At 48.0% G+C, this 16,961-nt stretch overlaps 1 gene segment (V, D, J or C); it reads right to left on the bottom strand.

Annotated features, from left to right (window-relative positions):
- Nucleotides 1–2,111: 2,111 nt before the first annotated feature.
- LOC119244031 (immunoglobulin lambda variable 1-40-like) lies at nucleotides 2,112–2,802 on the bottom strand. The segment is given in 3 exon segments: nucleotides 2,112–2,141; nucleotides 2,301–2,635; nucleotides 2,746–2,802. Coding segments are annotated over 3 exon segments (411 nt in total).
- Between the last annotated feature and the right edge of the window lie 14,159 nt (nucleotides 2,803–16,961).

Genomic DNA, 16,961 nt, shown 5'->3' with positions numbered 1-16,961 from the left:
CCAGGTTCCCTGCCTACAACATGTCACCGAGCTCCGTTGGGCTCCTTCTGGCTGTGACAGTGTCAGAATCCCCTGTTCTGATGTGTGTCCACATTCAGCATGTGGGGTTCTGCTGATCATGTCCATCAGGGTCATGTTTTCACATTTATTGTTGGACACTGTTCTTCTTAGAAAGTTTGTCTCTTTCTCCCCCACCTCCCATCTGTTACGGATTTCACCATTTTAGCAGGATGGTCATGAATACCTGTGTTATACTTTGTCTTATAACCTAACACTTCTCCAGTGTGTGTTTGCACAAACAGTTTAGTTTTGCCCCTGGCAGCCCTGCACCCTGGCTCAGGTGCTCCTGACAAATCTTAGTTAGCAGGTGTGTACATGTATGAGCTGTGTTTGTTTGCATGGTTCTTTATTCTATGGAATACCGGGCTGCAACATGTTCATCATGTGTGATTCTTGCTTCTTCTGAGAATCACCATCTCTCAAAGAATTCCTCCTCTTATGTTGGAGAGAGATTTTAGAAACCACTATCGAGACACCAGGCATGATTTCTCTCTCATCTGACAGCACAGACAGTATATATTAAATCACTAATCCGGACTTCGATAATAGATACCTATTTTAAAAAATATTTCATTGTATAACAGGGTAACAGTAGCATATTTTCAAAACATACCTGTTGAATTGAAGTTTAAAGTTTAATTGAAACAGAATTAATATCTGTGTAACCATCCTATCCAGGTATGTGTACATATCTGTAAATACTCCTGAACCATCTCTCTCATGAAGCTAAACATGGCCTCACACTGATGCTCCACACTCCACAGCAGGGCTCCCCGGGCTATTTCAGCTCTTCCCCGGGTGTACAGTGACCTTCCAGTCCTAGAGAGAGCGCTCTGGCTTTTCCACTCACAGCCATTTGCTTCATCACTAAACTGCCATGCGAGCCCAGAAACATCCAATCCCAGACCAGGCCCCAGGGACAGCCTCATCCGTGAGCGCAGGTGCTCCAGGACACGCTCCTCCCTCCTCTTCATAGTCTCCAGGATTCCAATTTGCCGAGTCAGCAGCTTCCTCCTCACACTTAGAGAGGTGGGTTCATGGTCCATCCTGCAGGCAGGAGGCTGGTCACATTTTTGCTCCATCCTGGACCCTGACTTGCTGGATTGCTTGAATCTGCACATTTAGCTTCTGTTATGATGAGTTTCCCACGAGTGCTGGCAATGCCACAGCGGATGACCTTCGCTGTGTGGAAAGCCCTCACTGGATTCCTCTCTCTGGCATTCAAGCCAACATGGCTGTGCTTCACCTACTCACCCCTGCCCCTCATCCCACGCCTGTCAGTCACTCAGCTTTCCCCATTGCTAGAGTGTGCCTTTTACAGGTTGTGATAGAATAACAAACTGCTCTATGTAATGTTATAGACATGATTCTTTTGTAAGAAATACCCATTTGAAAGTAACATCCATGCTTGTGTGGAACCAAGCATAAGTATTCTTAGCCACTGCTTTGTCATTTTGTGTGTAACTGCCATTTTAGAATTTTAGGTTTTGCTGTCCCTGGAAAGACTGCATTCCAGAGATAGTTTTGACAGTTTGGACCCTCACTCCACCCTCACCCTTGGCCACCAATGAGGGTGAACTTGCTGTAATTGGAGCTGCAGGCTGGAGCTGCATCTTGGCAGGCCAGTCAGCTTAGAATGATAGCCGGGCAAAGTTGGAGAACGCATCCTTGTAGCCGATGAGTAACTGCCAGCATAATTTAACCTTATTAAAAGACCCCTGCTTCCTTTGTTCAGGGCTCTCCCTATCTGCCACTGCTTTGGTAGGTGCCCTGAGCCTGGACTCGAGTCTGAAATAAACTCCCTTTTGTGTTTGAATTGGCAGTCTTTGGGTTCTTGGAGGCTATGCTCCCCTAGTCTGCTGACCTTGAGCACAAGAACTGTACTGGCCGATCCTTCCAGAGCAGCCAATTAAGTGCTGAGGCCCCTTGACAGGTTCACAGTCCAAGGTTTCTTTCTCATCTTGAAAACTCAAAGAAAATAAATGAATTCAAACCACCTTAGAAGTAAACTATTCCTGAGGCAAAGGAAATTCTCTTTTCTTGAAGACTCCTCACCTAGGGATGTGCTGCTGGGAGTGACTCTGAGGATAGAGGGAGGGAGGGGCCTGTGCCAGGGGGAGCCCTGGAGGAGCCTGGGCCAGGACAGCAACAGAGAAGCAGCAGAGCCCCAGGCTGAGCCTCAGCAGCAGCTGCCAGGAGTGCCTGCTCTTGGCTGAAGAGAAAAAGGGTTTTTGTCTCACTTCCCCACAGGCCTGGAGCACTGTGGGACCACTCAGACTGTTATCCCAACTTAAGCAGTAATAATCAGCCTCGTCCTCACTCTGGAGCCCAGCGATGGTCAGGGTGGCTGTGCTGCCAGACCTGGAGCCCGAAAATCGATCAGGGACCCCTGAGGGTCGATTGCTGGTACCATATATCAGGAGTTTGGGGACTGATCGGGGGAGCTGTTGGAGCCAGTTTACACTATTACCACCCCCGATGTTGGAGCTGCTTCCAGTGCAGGAGATGGTGACCCTCTGGCCCAGGTTCCCAGAGACTGACTGTGGCTGAGTCAGCACAGACTGGGCCCAGGATCCTGGAAGAAGGAGAGACACAGAGATGGGGATGCTGGGCTCTAGAAACAAGAGGACTTATCTGGGGCCCATGCATCTTCCCAGGGCACTTCCCAGCCCCAACTCCAGTTACCTGTGCAGAGTGAGAAGAGAACAAGCAGGAGAGGGGTCCAGGCCATGGTGCTCACACTTCCCTGAGCCACTCATGGGGCTGGGCTGCCCCAGGGCTCCTTTTCTCTTCCACCCTCTGCCCCAGGAGGGGCTGTGCATGCAAATATGTTTCAAGCTGTGACTGCCCAGCCCCTCCTTGAGCCCTGGTGCAGGAGCTCAGCTCACAACCAAACTCAGGAAGAGCAAGGTTTCTTCACCGCTGGGAAAACCCAGGGAGGAAGCACCTGCTGCCACCACACACAGGTCCCTGTTCAGCAGGTGTGCCAGACAAGAAAGAACACAGCCCTGAGTTCCCACCTGGGAGCACAAGCCCTAGACCTAGATCAAGCTCCTCGGTGTGAATGACCTCACAATCTGGTGTGTGTAGAACACTGGGCTGTCCCACAGCGCCCCCTGCTGGTCCGTGGGCAAACACTCACATTGGCCCAAAGTTCTGAGAGCCCAATGGGTGTCTGCAGCTCAGGAGAGACTGTCTCTATTCACAATAACATGTTCTGATTCCTAGGACTGTGATTCCAATACATTGTATTTGGGTTCCCTCAATGAGGTGCACAGAGGTACTTACAGAAGTATTTTGAGAATGATGCTGGAATTGTCAGGCCTAGTCTCCCAGCCAGGAATGGATTCCAGGCTGCAGGGCAGTGCTGAGCCCCAGCCACTAGACCCCCCATGGTTTGGTGTCTCATGAAGCTGCAGCAGGAACTTCACAGATGCTCAGGCAAGCAAGCAAGAAGCGCAGGTTTGTTTAGAAGAAAAAAGTTTATTGAAGAGAAAAAGAACAGAAATAAAGTGGGACTCCCAGGCCAGGGAACCAGGCCTGGGAGGGGCAAGGAAGCCAAAGTGGAGTCCTGTCTTAGGGAATATAGACCTTTTTTTCCCTCATTATTCTAAAGCTGCCCCAGTCTCTTTGTGATTGGTTAGTTCTCGGCTGTCTCACTTAATTTGCTACTGAACAAGGGATCTTCACATTCCTTATCTAACAGCTTTCTCTTTCCCCATTTGTTGCATCTTTAAATTTATGGCCCAGTCTTCTGGACGGGCATCCCTGCATTGAAGTTAAACAGCTGCCCTTCTAATGTGTCCATAAATTAAACCACTCTCCATTTCTCCAATCTCCGCCTCCCTTTACCACCTGAAGGAAACCAGGACTAGCATTAACAAAGTTGTCCTTGGTCCTGGGATGTTTGTTTTTCCTAGTGGAATGGGTAACTTTTCCTTGGTTGTCCTTATCTCTGAAGCCTCCCCAAATTCTTCAGAGGTCCCCTCCTGCACTGTCCCTAAAACTGCCTAATTTCTAGCTTGCCCTGTGTCTCAAGAACGTTATACTTAAAGATAAATGATCCAGAAGTGCGTCAAATCCTGTGCTATTGAGGATGGGTCACTTGAGCTATGAACGGCTTTAGAGAAAGCTCAGGGAAATGTCACAGAATGGAAATTCCTAGAAATGACATCAATGGCATATTGAAAAGTGGGTAATTCAGCAACAATTTGAAAATACATAATGTATTTAATATTGTTTACAGATTAGAAACGATATAGTGAAAGACTTTGGAAAACTTCATGCCGGTGAAGCCTGTAACATATTTCTTGAGTTCCATATGTAGCTTTGTAATCTTAAGATTCTGGCTTTTGCAATATCTGTGTCGTATAATTTGTTAGAATTTTTTCTTAGAACACATACAATTTGTTTTTATATTAAATAATTTTTTCCTGTATGATTTACTCACTATGACAGTTTAAATAACAAATAAAAGTGAGAGTTCAATGTTTTCATGTAGCCGGAATGTGTGGAGAGCTGAATTCAGAAACCACAACCCATTTCCTCTCCACAGCCATTTTCTACTCTGCTTTCACCTTGAGAAATTCCCCGAACTTCTTGACTCTGGGGGTCTTGAGCAAATACCTATGATCTCAAATTCACTCCTCAGTCATTCGGAGGATCCTCCCCCGTCATCCCAGGCAGGTCAGTAGCTGCTCACCCCCTCAAGACCCTCACTGCTCTGGGCATGAACCCCACCACCTGCCTCCCCACAGGAGCCTGCACGGTCTGCCCTGTCCCCTCACACACCTCACACCCTTCCTTGTTCTCAGACCTCCAGCATCCCTCACACTCGTGGCTTCACATTCCTGACTCCTGTCCGTTCTATGGTTCCCAAGGTGATGCCTTCTCTGTGTGGGGGAGAGAAGGGCTTGACTTGGGATCTGGTGAAATCACAGGGTGTCAGATACCCTGGATCATTCACAGCAGCACACACCCCTATCATCCCGGACAGTAAAACAGAATTGATAATAATACTGTGAGCCATTTTACAGAAGGAAAAACTATGTAAATAATCCAAAACTTAGTTAACATCTCATCCTACCTCAAGCAACATCAATAAGACTCAAGGTGTTACATCTTCCTCTTTATCCCTCATCCCCCCTCCTCACTGAATGTGACAAGAATCCTCAGCACCAGAACACTGCATTGCTCTATGCTCTGGAAGGTACAGACATTTGTAATGTCCCTAAACAATTGTGCAATGAACAATAGCAGTGCCTTCTCTCAAGGAGGAGGTGGGTGTCATCTCCCAGAATTCCTTGTAGGCAGCTCTTGAGCAGAGAGCAAGCATGGTGAAAATGAGTGGAGCCTGGGTCATGGGGGTGATGCCCCCACAGGTCCTATTCTTGACCCCACACCAGAGCCGAGCCCACCAAGCAGTCCCCTCCTGAAGGTGAGAGGTCTCCATGCAAATACTCTACTTTTTGATGGCTGCACAAGCCCCTCCTCTACTTAAACCAGGATCCAGTTGAATAAAGAGAGACCAGAAGTGGTAGGAAATGTGTTACACCTGGTAGGGTTGGGGGACCTCTGTAGCACAAGGGGAGCTCTCAAAGCATTCAGCTGTGGGGCCATGAGCAAGGTCTAGACACAGCAGACTCTGCTATTGGACACGTGGGCATCCTGGTCAGTGCTGGGCTCAGGGCTCGCCCTCTGCACCTAGCACCCCTCACATTCTAGACTAACAGCCAAGGTGTCTGCACAGCAGCCTCAGCTCACTGCACATAAACATCCCACCTGTGCAAAGGGCCCAAACAAGTAGAGATACTCCGTGTCATCGGAGTTGTAGAAGGTCTTGGAGTGAGTGGGCTCTGCAGGGAGGAAAGGGAGGCCAGGCCTCTGTCTTCTCCAGAAGGGACCAAGGGCAAGTCTATGAGCCCCTGCCATATTGGAGACCCCAACACTTGGGCAGGAAGAGGGAGGAGCACTGGGGTGCTGTTCAGACTCCATCATCACAGTCACAAGAAACCAGAAAAATTCTGAGGAGACAGAGGTGAGTGTAGAGATAAGAGCCAGAAGGAAAATGTATCAGAGGCCTTAATCAATACCATGAGGAGTTGAAATCAGACATGAACATGGAATAGAAACACGTGAACTAGAAGTATAAGAAACCTCATTTTTTGCAGAATATTCCATGTCACTCAAACTAAGGGCCACTAAGCTTTTGAAGCTGTAACACCTGAGAGTTTTCTCAACCAGCACCCTCCCCACATCACACATAGGAGGACACTGAAAAAAAACTTTTGGAGGACACATTGCTTTCCCCTTCTTTACACAGATGCACAGTCTGTGGGTCTTCATCTCTCTTTGCCCAGTTACCACAGTTGGCAGCCCCTAGGGCCGCATGGGTTGGATGAGAACATCATTGAAATCTGTAATAAGGTCCAACTCTGCTCATGTCTGCACCCACAGGTCTTCTCCCCTGGAGTCCACAATGTCCGAGTGGTTGGGATTCACCTTCACGTTCTCGGCACAATAGAGGGGGCTTGGGCCTATGTGAGAGGAGAGAGCCCAGTGGGCATTTGTGGTCAGGATGGGGTCAGCACTGTCCAATCTTATCACCACGCTGAGCCACGTGTGTCTCTATGTCCCGTGTCCCCATACACAGGGAAAGAGGGGAGAACCCGTGTCGGGGCTGCAGACAACCGCGCTGACACGTAGAGATTGACGCCCTGTCCATCATGACCGTCCAGTATCTGATAGATCCTGGGTTTTAATCCATTTTTTCAAATGAAAACCAGTTCTCTTTACATTCCCTGCCTTGACGGGTAAGTCATGGAGTAGGGGGAAGGGAAAGAGCAGGAGTCAAGGAGGATCTGGAAGAGGCCATCCTGGGGTGTCTGCTCCTAGAACAGGTGGGTGAGTGGGGACAATGAATTTGGCAGCTGTGGGGGCCACACATGAAATAATTCACATGATGACATAATTTAATCCTCCAAACCTATGAAGGAGACAATCCCTGACTGGCCATTCGAAGACGAGGAGTCAAAGATTAAGTCCTCCTTGGAGTTGAGAACTGGACCTGGGGCATCAAGGGATGGGTGCTGTGGGCCCAGGTCCCTGCTGACGTGGACAGGCCCAGACCCTGGGGGTCTGTCAGCGCTGAGGAATGTGTATGAGACTCTGTCTGTGCAGGGTGAGAGCCCACACATGTGGGTGTAGAAGGCCCCCCCAGGCTCCCTTTGTGAGCAGAGCAGAGCAGTGGGGAGTCTTTTGTCTCACTTCCCCCTGGGTCTGGAGCACTGTGAAGACTTTGAGTTTCCATGCCACGTAACACTGTAGTAGTCGGCCTCATCCTCAGGCTACTGCCCCGAGATAAGCAGGAGCCCTGCATTAGCCAAGGTATCACTGGATCCAGAGAAGCAGCTGGGGACCCCGGGGCCATGGTCCTTATCTGAGTGTGAGTGGTAGTACAGGAGGTACCCAGGAGGGCTCCCTGGCTTCTGCTGGTACCAGCATATCCAGAAATCCCTAATACTGTGTCCACTGCTCAGGGAGCAGGTGAGTCTGGCTGTTGCTCCAGAAGAGGCAGTGATGGAGGGCGGCTGAGTGAGCACAGGCTGGGAGAGGGAACCTGCAGACACAGACACATGCAAGAGAAGATCAGTCCTTGGTGGGTGTGGGGCCTAGTGGTAATGCTTCAATGTAGGGACAGTCTGGGTCTCTGAGTCCTGTCTCTACCTGTGCAGTGACAGAGGAGCAGGATGAGGAGAAGGGTCCAGGCCATGGTGCTCACAGCCCCTTGGCGCCCCAAAGCTCTGAACAAGGTACCTCAGACCTTTCTTTTTTTTTTTTTTTTAATTTTCTAGAGGCATGTCTTATTTATTTATTTATTTATTTATTGTTTGTTTTTTTTTGATACATGCACTGGGTACAGTCAGAAGCGTGGGAGGGTGAGAGAATTCACCAGAGCCAGAGCGGGGAGCAGAGCAGGCAGAAGGACCGAAGTACACTGCTGAGGGGAGCAGCGGGCGGCAGGAGAGGTCTGCGCGCCATGTGGGACCCTCCTCTGGTGGCCGGGGAGCAGCCGGGGATCGAACCGGCTGCAGAGGCTGCAGGCAGCTTCGCAACCCAGCGCTCAACCGCTGCGCCACCGGGGAGGCCCACCTCAGACCTTTCTTATCTCCTCCTCACTGCCTAGCAGGGAGGGGCTGCCCATGCAAATATGTCCACCCACTGCCTCTCCCCACTGCACTTTCAATTTCTGCGGTCCTTGGACAGGGAGGGGGTATGAGGTACTGGTTTCCCTATGCGTGGGCCTGGGAAAAAGCAAATGCCAGGTCCACCACAGACCCTTGGACTATTGAGAACAGGGCTGCTGAGTCCCCACAGGAAGCCAAGCCCAGCCCTGGGGCCTTCCTCTCAGTGCAGGGCTAACCAGCTGGAAGATCCTGAGTTGCAGAAACACCCATGGAAGTTTTTATGGCACCCCTTGTTGGTCTCCAGGAGAAACTTCAAGTCTTCTTTCTTCAACCAAACTTCACCCTCAGTTGTTTCCTAGACTCCTGTGCACCCAACTTCTGAGAGTGACCCTCACTGAGAGGGAGGGGGTGGGCCTGGTGTCTTCTCTGCTTGGCCTAAGTGTTGGGTTGGTGGACCAACGGGGAGATGACACAGGACAGCGTGGGGACTGCTGTGAAGCTGAGGACACGATGCTGGACAGACAGAAGAATGGAGCTGCCCTGTTGGCCCAGAGGAGACGGGCTGCTCCTGAGCTGGGAGTGACGAGGCTCAGGGATGTGTCTGCGCCCCATAAGTGTCTGAGCTGCTGCTGCTGCCAGGTGATATTGGATTTCCATAGGGTCACATAAGCACCACTACATCAGCATTGAACAATGCCACAGCTCTAAAAGTAATTTCCAGCGCTCAAATTTCCAATTTTTCTTCTTTTCCTCTATATTCCTGTTGGTACTGATAATTTTTCCTTCTCAGAACTATGGTTTTTCAAGTAGGATACAATTAACAACTCACAATTTGTTAACATTTCTCTCATTTTCTTTTTCTAAGCAATATAATTCTTAGTACATATCTGTGTGCGTGTGTAGGAATGTTTATACGTGTGTATATCTGTATGCACATATATAATTTGACTGTATAGTTTTGGTGATTGTTCTAAATCCGTAAATAAATACAGTGTGCAGATTCTGTTTTCTGATTTCTGTTTTTTTGCTGATTATGGTGCAGTCATAACAAAATTTGCTGTGGACAATGTGTCTTTGACTCATTTATATTAATGTTTAATTTCATATTGATACCCTCTTCACCAAAATATCAGAAAACAGATGTAAATAACCAGTAATAGGAAAAGTCAGATACACAATAGCGTCTGCAGCAGCAGAGATGACATCCTGGAAGCACAACATGTGGGGTGAGGTCACCTGATACATTTAGGGGCACAGAAAATGATTAAATATTTCTGATTTAATAAGAAAAATATTATATAAACCAGTGTGAACATAACCAGCCTTAACAAGAGAAGGACAAGGACTCTGTTTCCATGGAGACTCCTCATCTAGGGATGTGCTGCTGGGAGTGACTCTGAGGACAGAAGGAGGGAGGGGCCTGTGCCAGGAGGTGCCCTGGAGGAGCCTGGGCCAGGACAACAGCAGAGAAGGAGCAGAGCCCCAGGTTAAGCCTCAGCAGCAGCTGCCAGGGGTGCCTGCTCTTGGCAGAAGAGAAAGGGGATTTGTGTCTCACTTCCCCACAGGCCTGGAGCACTGTGTGACCATCAGACTGTCATCCCAACTTGAGCAGTAATAATCAGCCTCGGCCTCAGGCTAGAGCCCAGAGATGGTCAGGGTGGCTGTGGTGCCAGACCTGGATCCTGAGAATCAATCAGGGACACAGATGTTCATTTGTGATTGCCATATATCACTTCCCTGGGAGCTCTTCCAGGGAGCTGTTGGTACCAGTGCACACCATGATTCTTGCTGTGATGCCGCCTCCACTGCAGCAGGTGGTGACCCTCTGGCTGAGGGTCCCAGACACTGAGAGTAGCTGAGCCAGCACAGACTGGGCCCAGGATCCTGGACCATGAAAGGTGAGGAGTTGGTGACCCTGGCTCTAGAGACAAGAGGAGGAAGCAGGGCCCCGTAACTTTTCTCCAGTCCCTGCCCCCGTCCCCATGTCCAATTACCCGCGCAATAGAGAGTAGGACAGGGAGGACAGGGGAGCAGGCCATGGTGCCCACAGCCCCCTGTTAGTTCCCCTTCCCATGAGCCCAACAGAGGAAGGGCTGCCCCAGGCTTCCCTTTCTTTCCCTCCCTCTGCCCCAGGAGTGGCTGTTCATGGAAATTGTGTTCTTTCCAGGGCCTGCTGCTGGGGACCAGCCTCCAGCATAATGTCACATCAGGGGTTCCTGAAAGGATGAGATGGTGTTGGCGAAAACAAAAGGACTGAGGGGAAGGGGATGAGGTAGAATGAGGAGACACCGACACTAGGTGAGGTGTTAGTATCTTCTGCCGAGAGGCTCAGCAGGTTTTTATTGATACCTTTTTTGCAAGCAGTGAGATTACATTATCATGTGCATAGAAACAGCAGAAACAATCACTGCATCTCTATTTCCATGGACTTTTGTCCACTATGCGCTCTCAGTAAGAAGGCAACCTTGAAGGTTAATAAAAAAGTAAGCCTTACACTAAAAAAACTCATTGTTTCAGCTAAACAATAACCTAAGACAGTTGATAGTCGCCAGTACATCCCTATCAGCCAAAGCTTAAGCAAGAAAAGACTTTTCTTATTCTCATGGCCTTCAGCTGGGGACCGGCTGCTACTCAGCTATCAGAACTTTTTCTACCTAGAAACTCCTTAACTCAAATAGCTTCATTTAAAAATTTCCCAAGAAACTTCAAGAGAAGGCAAAAGAAGGATCTACTATAATTATTGTGTTGTAATGCTTGTCAGGCATGTTCAATAAATTGTCTCCCATTGTCAAGTGGGCCAAATTGTTTAATAATTAGTTTCTAACAGATAATTTTCCATGCTGTTTTTTTGCAGTATACTGATGCATATAATTTATTGTCTAATGTACTTTTTGGGAAATTTTTCTCTTTTTATGACCAAGAACAAAAAGTGAAGGAATGTTAGATCTTCAGCCCCACGGTGTGAGGCACAAGGAATCTTCGGCCCCACAGTGTGAGGCCCTTTGAGCTTCGCTGCTTGCCAGTGTCTTATCTGGCTGGGGCAACAAGGCCTCCTGCATCAGCCTGCCCAGCTCCCCTCTGTGCACTGGGACTGGAGCTCAGTTCACACTTCACACTGAGGAGGAGGGAGGTTTGCTTCTCCCCTTGGGAGAATCTTAGGAGGAAGCACTGACAAAACACACAGTTCCTGGCCCAGGGGATTGTGCTAGGCCACAGCTGACAAAGCCCACCAGTGCTGCGAGCCAGCTGCAGCTGTCTGGGTGTCAGGGGTTCCTGAAGGATGGGACGGCGTAGGTGCAATTGTAGAGAATGATAAGGGAGGGGAAATGAGGAGAAGCAAACCCTTGATCAGGGTGCTGACATCATCCTCCTGAGGGTCTCAGTAGTTCTTTATTTATACTAAGCAAATCGTGAGTGCATAAGCATATGCATTAAGGTAGGAAGATAACAATTATCACGTTTTTCAAGAGCAGCCAAAGATCTGTTTGCCATCCTGCAGAGATTATGACATTTATTATTCTTTGTCTTAAGGAAGGCACAGTTGCTAAACAAATGTTTTTTAAAAACAGTTATTTACTTTAAACAACCCAATAGTTATTATAGTACTAGCAAAGAGCCTATGTGAGTGCAACTAACATTTCTAAGTTTGCCAAGGTGAACTAAGGCGTGTGTGGGGGGGGGAGAACAAAGGGCGGAAAGTAACCTGGGAGATAAAGGGGTATTATTTAACTAACCTATAAAGTTTAGACTGGCATATAACCAAACAATTAAAGCAAAAAACAGAAGGCTATTATATAGAAATCATCATCTATAGTATATTGTTTTAATATTGATTCGATATTAAGGAACCAAGGGCCTGGAGGACATTAATGTCAGGCAAGCCACACTGACTCTTCCCTACCCCCCAGCTCTCAATTAAGGGAGGAATTCTCCTAATGTAACAAAAGAGTTTTCTACCTATTACTCCTCTATTTATCTAGTCAGCCTAGTTTCCGTATCTAACTTTAAGATCAAGGGACAATTTCCTTTTTCCATAAGATTTCTGTTGTTGTTTTAAGGAACTACAAATATTTCATCAGGGACAGGGGCGGAGATGGTTATAGCTCTTGGTTATCAAAATGGTTAATACGTGGCATATCAGTAATTGCAACACTGACTATTTCCAAATGCATTATTTGTGCTGCCATGTTTATTAGCTTAACCAGTAACAAAATTGTTATTGACTGATTCTCCAATGTATACTCTAACAGCTACCATATCAATTGTTTCATCCAGGGGAATTAGCCCTAAACAAAAAGCAAAAACTTAGCAGGAGCCTGCTATGGGTCTCCTGGCTTAACAGGAATTTTCTTAAGGACTTTGGCCGAAAGATGTTTACAGCCTTTTGTTCCCAGAAGTTTTTTCACTTTGTTAATGTAAGGCTGAAAGTTGAATTACTGCCTTTTGGCAGAGAACTACTAATTTTATAAAAAATGTAATATTTGTATCACGCAGTGCCAATTGTCATCAAATTGGCTATTCAGTAATTGATTAAACAGTATTTGCAGTCTTACTTTTAAATGCGTATTTTAACAATGATAGAAACTAGCCATAAACAAATGAGGAGAATCTAGGAGTCAGCTAAAGAGATTCCTGATTATTCAGAAATCTGCCTCATGCCCAGACTTTTGTCAGAGGACATGAGTAGCTTGGCTCCCAGCACACCAGGGAACCCAAGCCCTGCCTCCAAGTCCAGGCTCCTCTGAGTGAATGATCCACCCTGCACTGCTGGTGGGGTCACACTGGGCAGCCCCACAGCGCCCCCTGCTGCTTCCAATGCACAAGGGCACAGTGGCCACAGCTCTGAGCACACTGGGGTCTGCAGCCACCAGGTCACTGTCTCCATTCCAACACCCAGGGGCTGATTCCTAGACAGTGTGTCCCAGCTGTCCATGGCAGCTGTTGATTTTCTCATCTCTGAAGGAATCCTGATCTGTAAATATATAAACATACTCAGAAATGACAACTTATATTGATACACTCATGGACGGCACTGCAAGCGTCATGTCCCTCCTCTGGAGTAAATCATAGAACAGGCACCTACTTTCAGTGTTCCCAAGCTCAGGTGACTTAAACAATAGGTTCCAGCTACTCGCTATTAAACTTGACTTCATCTTATTTTCTTTAGGTAATTTAATTGTATTCCTTATTCATAAGTGAATAATTCCTTATTCATAATTTAATTTTATTCCTTATTCACTTATGAATAAGGAATTTATTGTTCCAAATGAAGAACAGTGAGTTATTTTTTGATGACATTCAATCTATTATTTTTTACTGATTTGGCTCCTGGTTTCTCTGCTAAAAATTTATCTAAAAAACAGTACCTCCCAATGATTTTTCATGAATGTTTCCTTATAAAATCCACATATTTTCATAAACTCCACTCTCTGGTTGAGAGAAGACTCCATGGGATCAGGCCACGGGCTCTGACCTCACTGGGCACTTTCTGTCTATTACCCGGGGCCAGGGTCACAGAGAGCTCACAGGTGCCTTGTGCAGCTGAGTGGCACAGACGGACTCAAAGCCAAAGTGGCCTAAAATCCCAGTGTGTGCTTTTAATCGAGTTGATCTCAAATGCGGTGATATTTTCCCCTGATCGTGAACACATGGCAGCTTTTTGTGCCTCCTGACATGGAGAGGGGCCATCACTGGCTTGTGCTGCGTGGAGCACAGATGCTTGTCAATGTCCTCCCTGCGAAATCAGCCCCTCCACACACAAGGAATAACCCCTCATTGTCAGGAGAGCAGAGGTGCAGACACCATATTGATGAAATAAATCATTTCCATTAAGTGATTGCAAAGGAAATAGGCAACCATGCATCAAGATGTGTGTGTGTTGGGAGGTGCCGGGGATGGTTATGCAAAAGAAGGTAGAGGGACTCATGAAACACAATCTTAAACAAACATTGGAGCAGGAGGTATAGGACAGGGCAGCCCTCCCTGCAGGGTCCGGTTGAGGTCACACCCAGGATGGGGAGGCTCTGGAGACTTTGGTCTCACGCCCTGGTGGGTCTAGAGCACTGAGTTTATTGCTGCTGTATCTAAGACTGACAGTAGAGTTGGCCTCATCCTCAGTCTCAGCCCAGAGATGGTCAGGGAGGTGGCATTGGAGGAGCTGTCGATGGAGCCAGAGTAACTGTTGGAACCCATTAAGGTCTATGATCGTCGTCATCATAGATCATGGTGCTGGGGGGCTGTGGCGCTGCTGGTACCAGCACACATACGCTCTTCCAATGTTGCCTCTGCTGCAGGTTCAGGACATGGTCACCTCTACCCAGACTCTGACACCGAGCAGGGTTGAGTCAGCTCAAACTGGGCCCATGTGCCTGTAAAGGAGCAACTCAAAGTTAAGCGAGGATGGATATGACATTGATTCTGGGAGTAGGGAGAGGTCATCATCTGGGGTGACACCCGGTGCCCTCCCAATTTCCTTGCTGGCACCACCTGTGCAAAGAGTGAGGAGGGTGAGCATAAGCTGAGCCCAGGCCATGGAGATGTCCAGGTTCTGCTTCCTGAGCCCCACAGGCAGGACTGAGCCCACCTCCCCTTAGGAGTCACCCTTATCCACAGGGTGGGAGGTCTCCATGCAAATCTCCCCCTTTCAGGAGGCTGAGGAAGCCCCTCCTTCAGTTAAGCTTGGGCACCAGCTGAGAAAACACTGGGGAGGATTAGACAGAACACCTGCCAGAGGCAGGGGAGACAGGAACTCCCAGCTTAGGAATTGGGGAGACCCCTGCCTTTTGGTGGATGCAGGGGACATGGTGACCTTGGTCTGAGGCTGGTATCAGTGCCTCCCCCACCACCACCCTCATTTTTCAGAACCCTGCCTTGTTACATTGGCTTCTTTAATGAAAACGAAGCATGTGAGCTTTTTGCCTGTATGTTTGTGTCTGATCAGTTTTTCATTGATCTCAAATTCCATTGTAAGGATGTGCGAGGGTTGTCATCCACCACCTGTAAAAGACATACTGGTTGCTTTCACGTGCTCACAATCGAATAAATCAGCAATAAATTATGTGCATGCTCTGTGTGAAACAAGTCAGTGATTTAGGAAATAGCTACAGACTGTGATTTCTGGATTGTTTCAGGCAGGCGTTTAGTAGCCACAGTGATTCAAAAGTGAATGTGACATTTGCCATACCACTAGCGATGAGTGAGAGTCTCTGCTGCCCACACCTGCACAGGTTGTGATGATGTCACTGTGTTTAGACTGAACCACTCTAACAGGCGACTAGTGTCCTTTCATGATTTACAGGTGCATTTTCAAGGTAACTAACACTGTTGAACAGCTTTAGATTTAATTATAATTTGCACATCTTCCTAAGTAATGGTCTTTTTACCTATTCAATGGTGGGAGGGAGTCCTCTCCCTGGGCACCCAGAAATTGAGGGTCGCCAAGGGTGAGGAATATGTATGAGACTCTGTCTGTGCAGGGTGAGAGCCCACCCATGTGGGTGTGAAGGTCCTCCCAGGCACCCTTTGTGAGCAGAGCAGAGCAGTGGGGAGGGTTTTTTGTCTCACTTTCCCCTGGGTCTGGAGCGCTGTGAAGAGTCTGTGTTTCCATGATATATGGCCTCGTCCTCAGGCTGCAGCCCCGAGATGAGCGGGAGGCCAGCATTGGCTGAGGTGTCTTTTCTCCAGAGAAGCAGCTGGGGACCCCCGCGGTCCTGGCACTTATCTGAGTCTGAATAGTAGTACAGGAGATACCAGGAAGGGCTCCCTGCCTTCTGCTGGTACCAGCTTTTCTCATAATCCCCAACACTGAATCCACTGCTGAGGGTGCAGGTGAGTCTGGCTGTGGCTCCAGGAGACACAGAGAGGAGGGCGGCTCAGTCAGCACAGGGGTTTAGGGCATGGGGGCAGGGGTCAGGATGCATAAAGTTGTTACAAAAAAACCCAGGTGAAACGTTTTTGTTGTTTTCATTTTTGCTGGTTGTGATTTGGCATTTCTACTATTCACAAAGACATTTATCTCAAAAGAAAGTTTTTTTAAATTTTTTAATAATTTTTTTGTTGTTATTTTCTGTATGACCAACTCAAAGACAAAATCACACAAAATCAATCCATTGTTTAAATTAAGCAAATAATAAAATCAGGTGCAAACTGTAGTGGTCGATCCTTCCAGAGCAGCCAAGTCAGTGCTGAGGCCCTTGACAGGTTCACAGTCCAAGGTTTCTCGTCTTGAAAACTCAAAGAAAATAAATAAATTCAAACCACCTTAGAAATAATAAACTATTCCTGAGGTAAAGGAAATTCTCTTTTCTTGAAGACCCCTCACCTAGGGATGTGCTGCTGGGAGTGACTCTGAGGACAGAGGGAGGGAGGAGCCTCCCCCCAGGAGGTACCCCAGAGGAGTCTGGGCCAGGACAGCAGCAGAGAAGAAGCAGAGCGCCAGGCTGAGCCTCAGCAGCAGCTGCCAGGGGAGCCTGCTCTTGGCTGAAGAGAAAAAGGGTTTTTGTCTCACTTCCCCACAGGCCTGGAGCACTGTGGGACCACTCAGACTGCTGTCCCAACTTGCACAGTAATAATCAGCCTCGTCTCATTCTGGAGCCCAGCGATGGTCAGGGTGGCTGAGCTGCCAGACCTGGAGCCCGAAAATCGATCAGGGACCCCTGAGGGTCGATTGTTGCTACTAAGTAAGTCACTATATATCAGGAGTTTGGGGCCTGTTCC

This window comes from Talpa occidentalis, unplaced genomic scaffold (assembly GCF_014898055.3).
Source record: "Talpa occidentalis isolate TD23 unplaced genomic scaffold, MPIMG_talOcc4v2.1 talOcc4.14, whole genome shotgun sequence".
NCBI lineage: Eukaryota > Metazoa > Chordata > Mammalia > Eulipotyphla > Talpidae > Talpa > Talpa occidentalis.
Note: the sequence above shows the minus strand (reverse complement) of the source record. Positions and strands in the feature narration are given on the sequence as shown.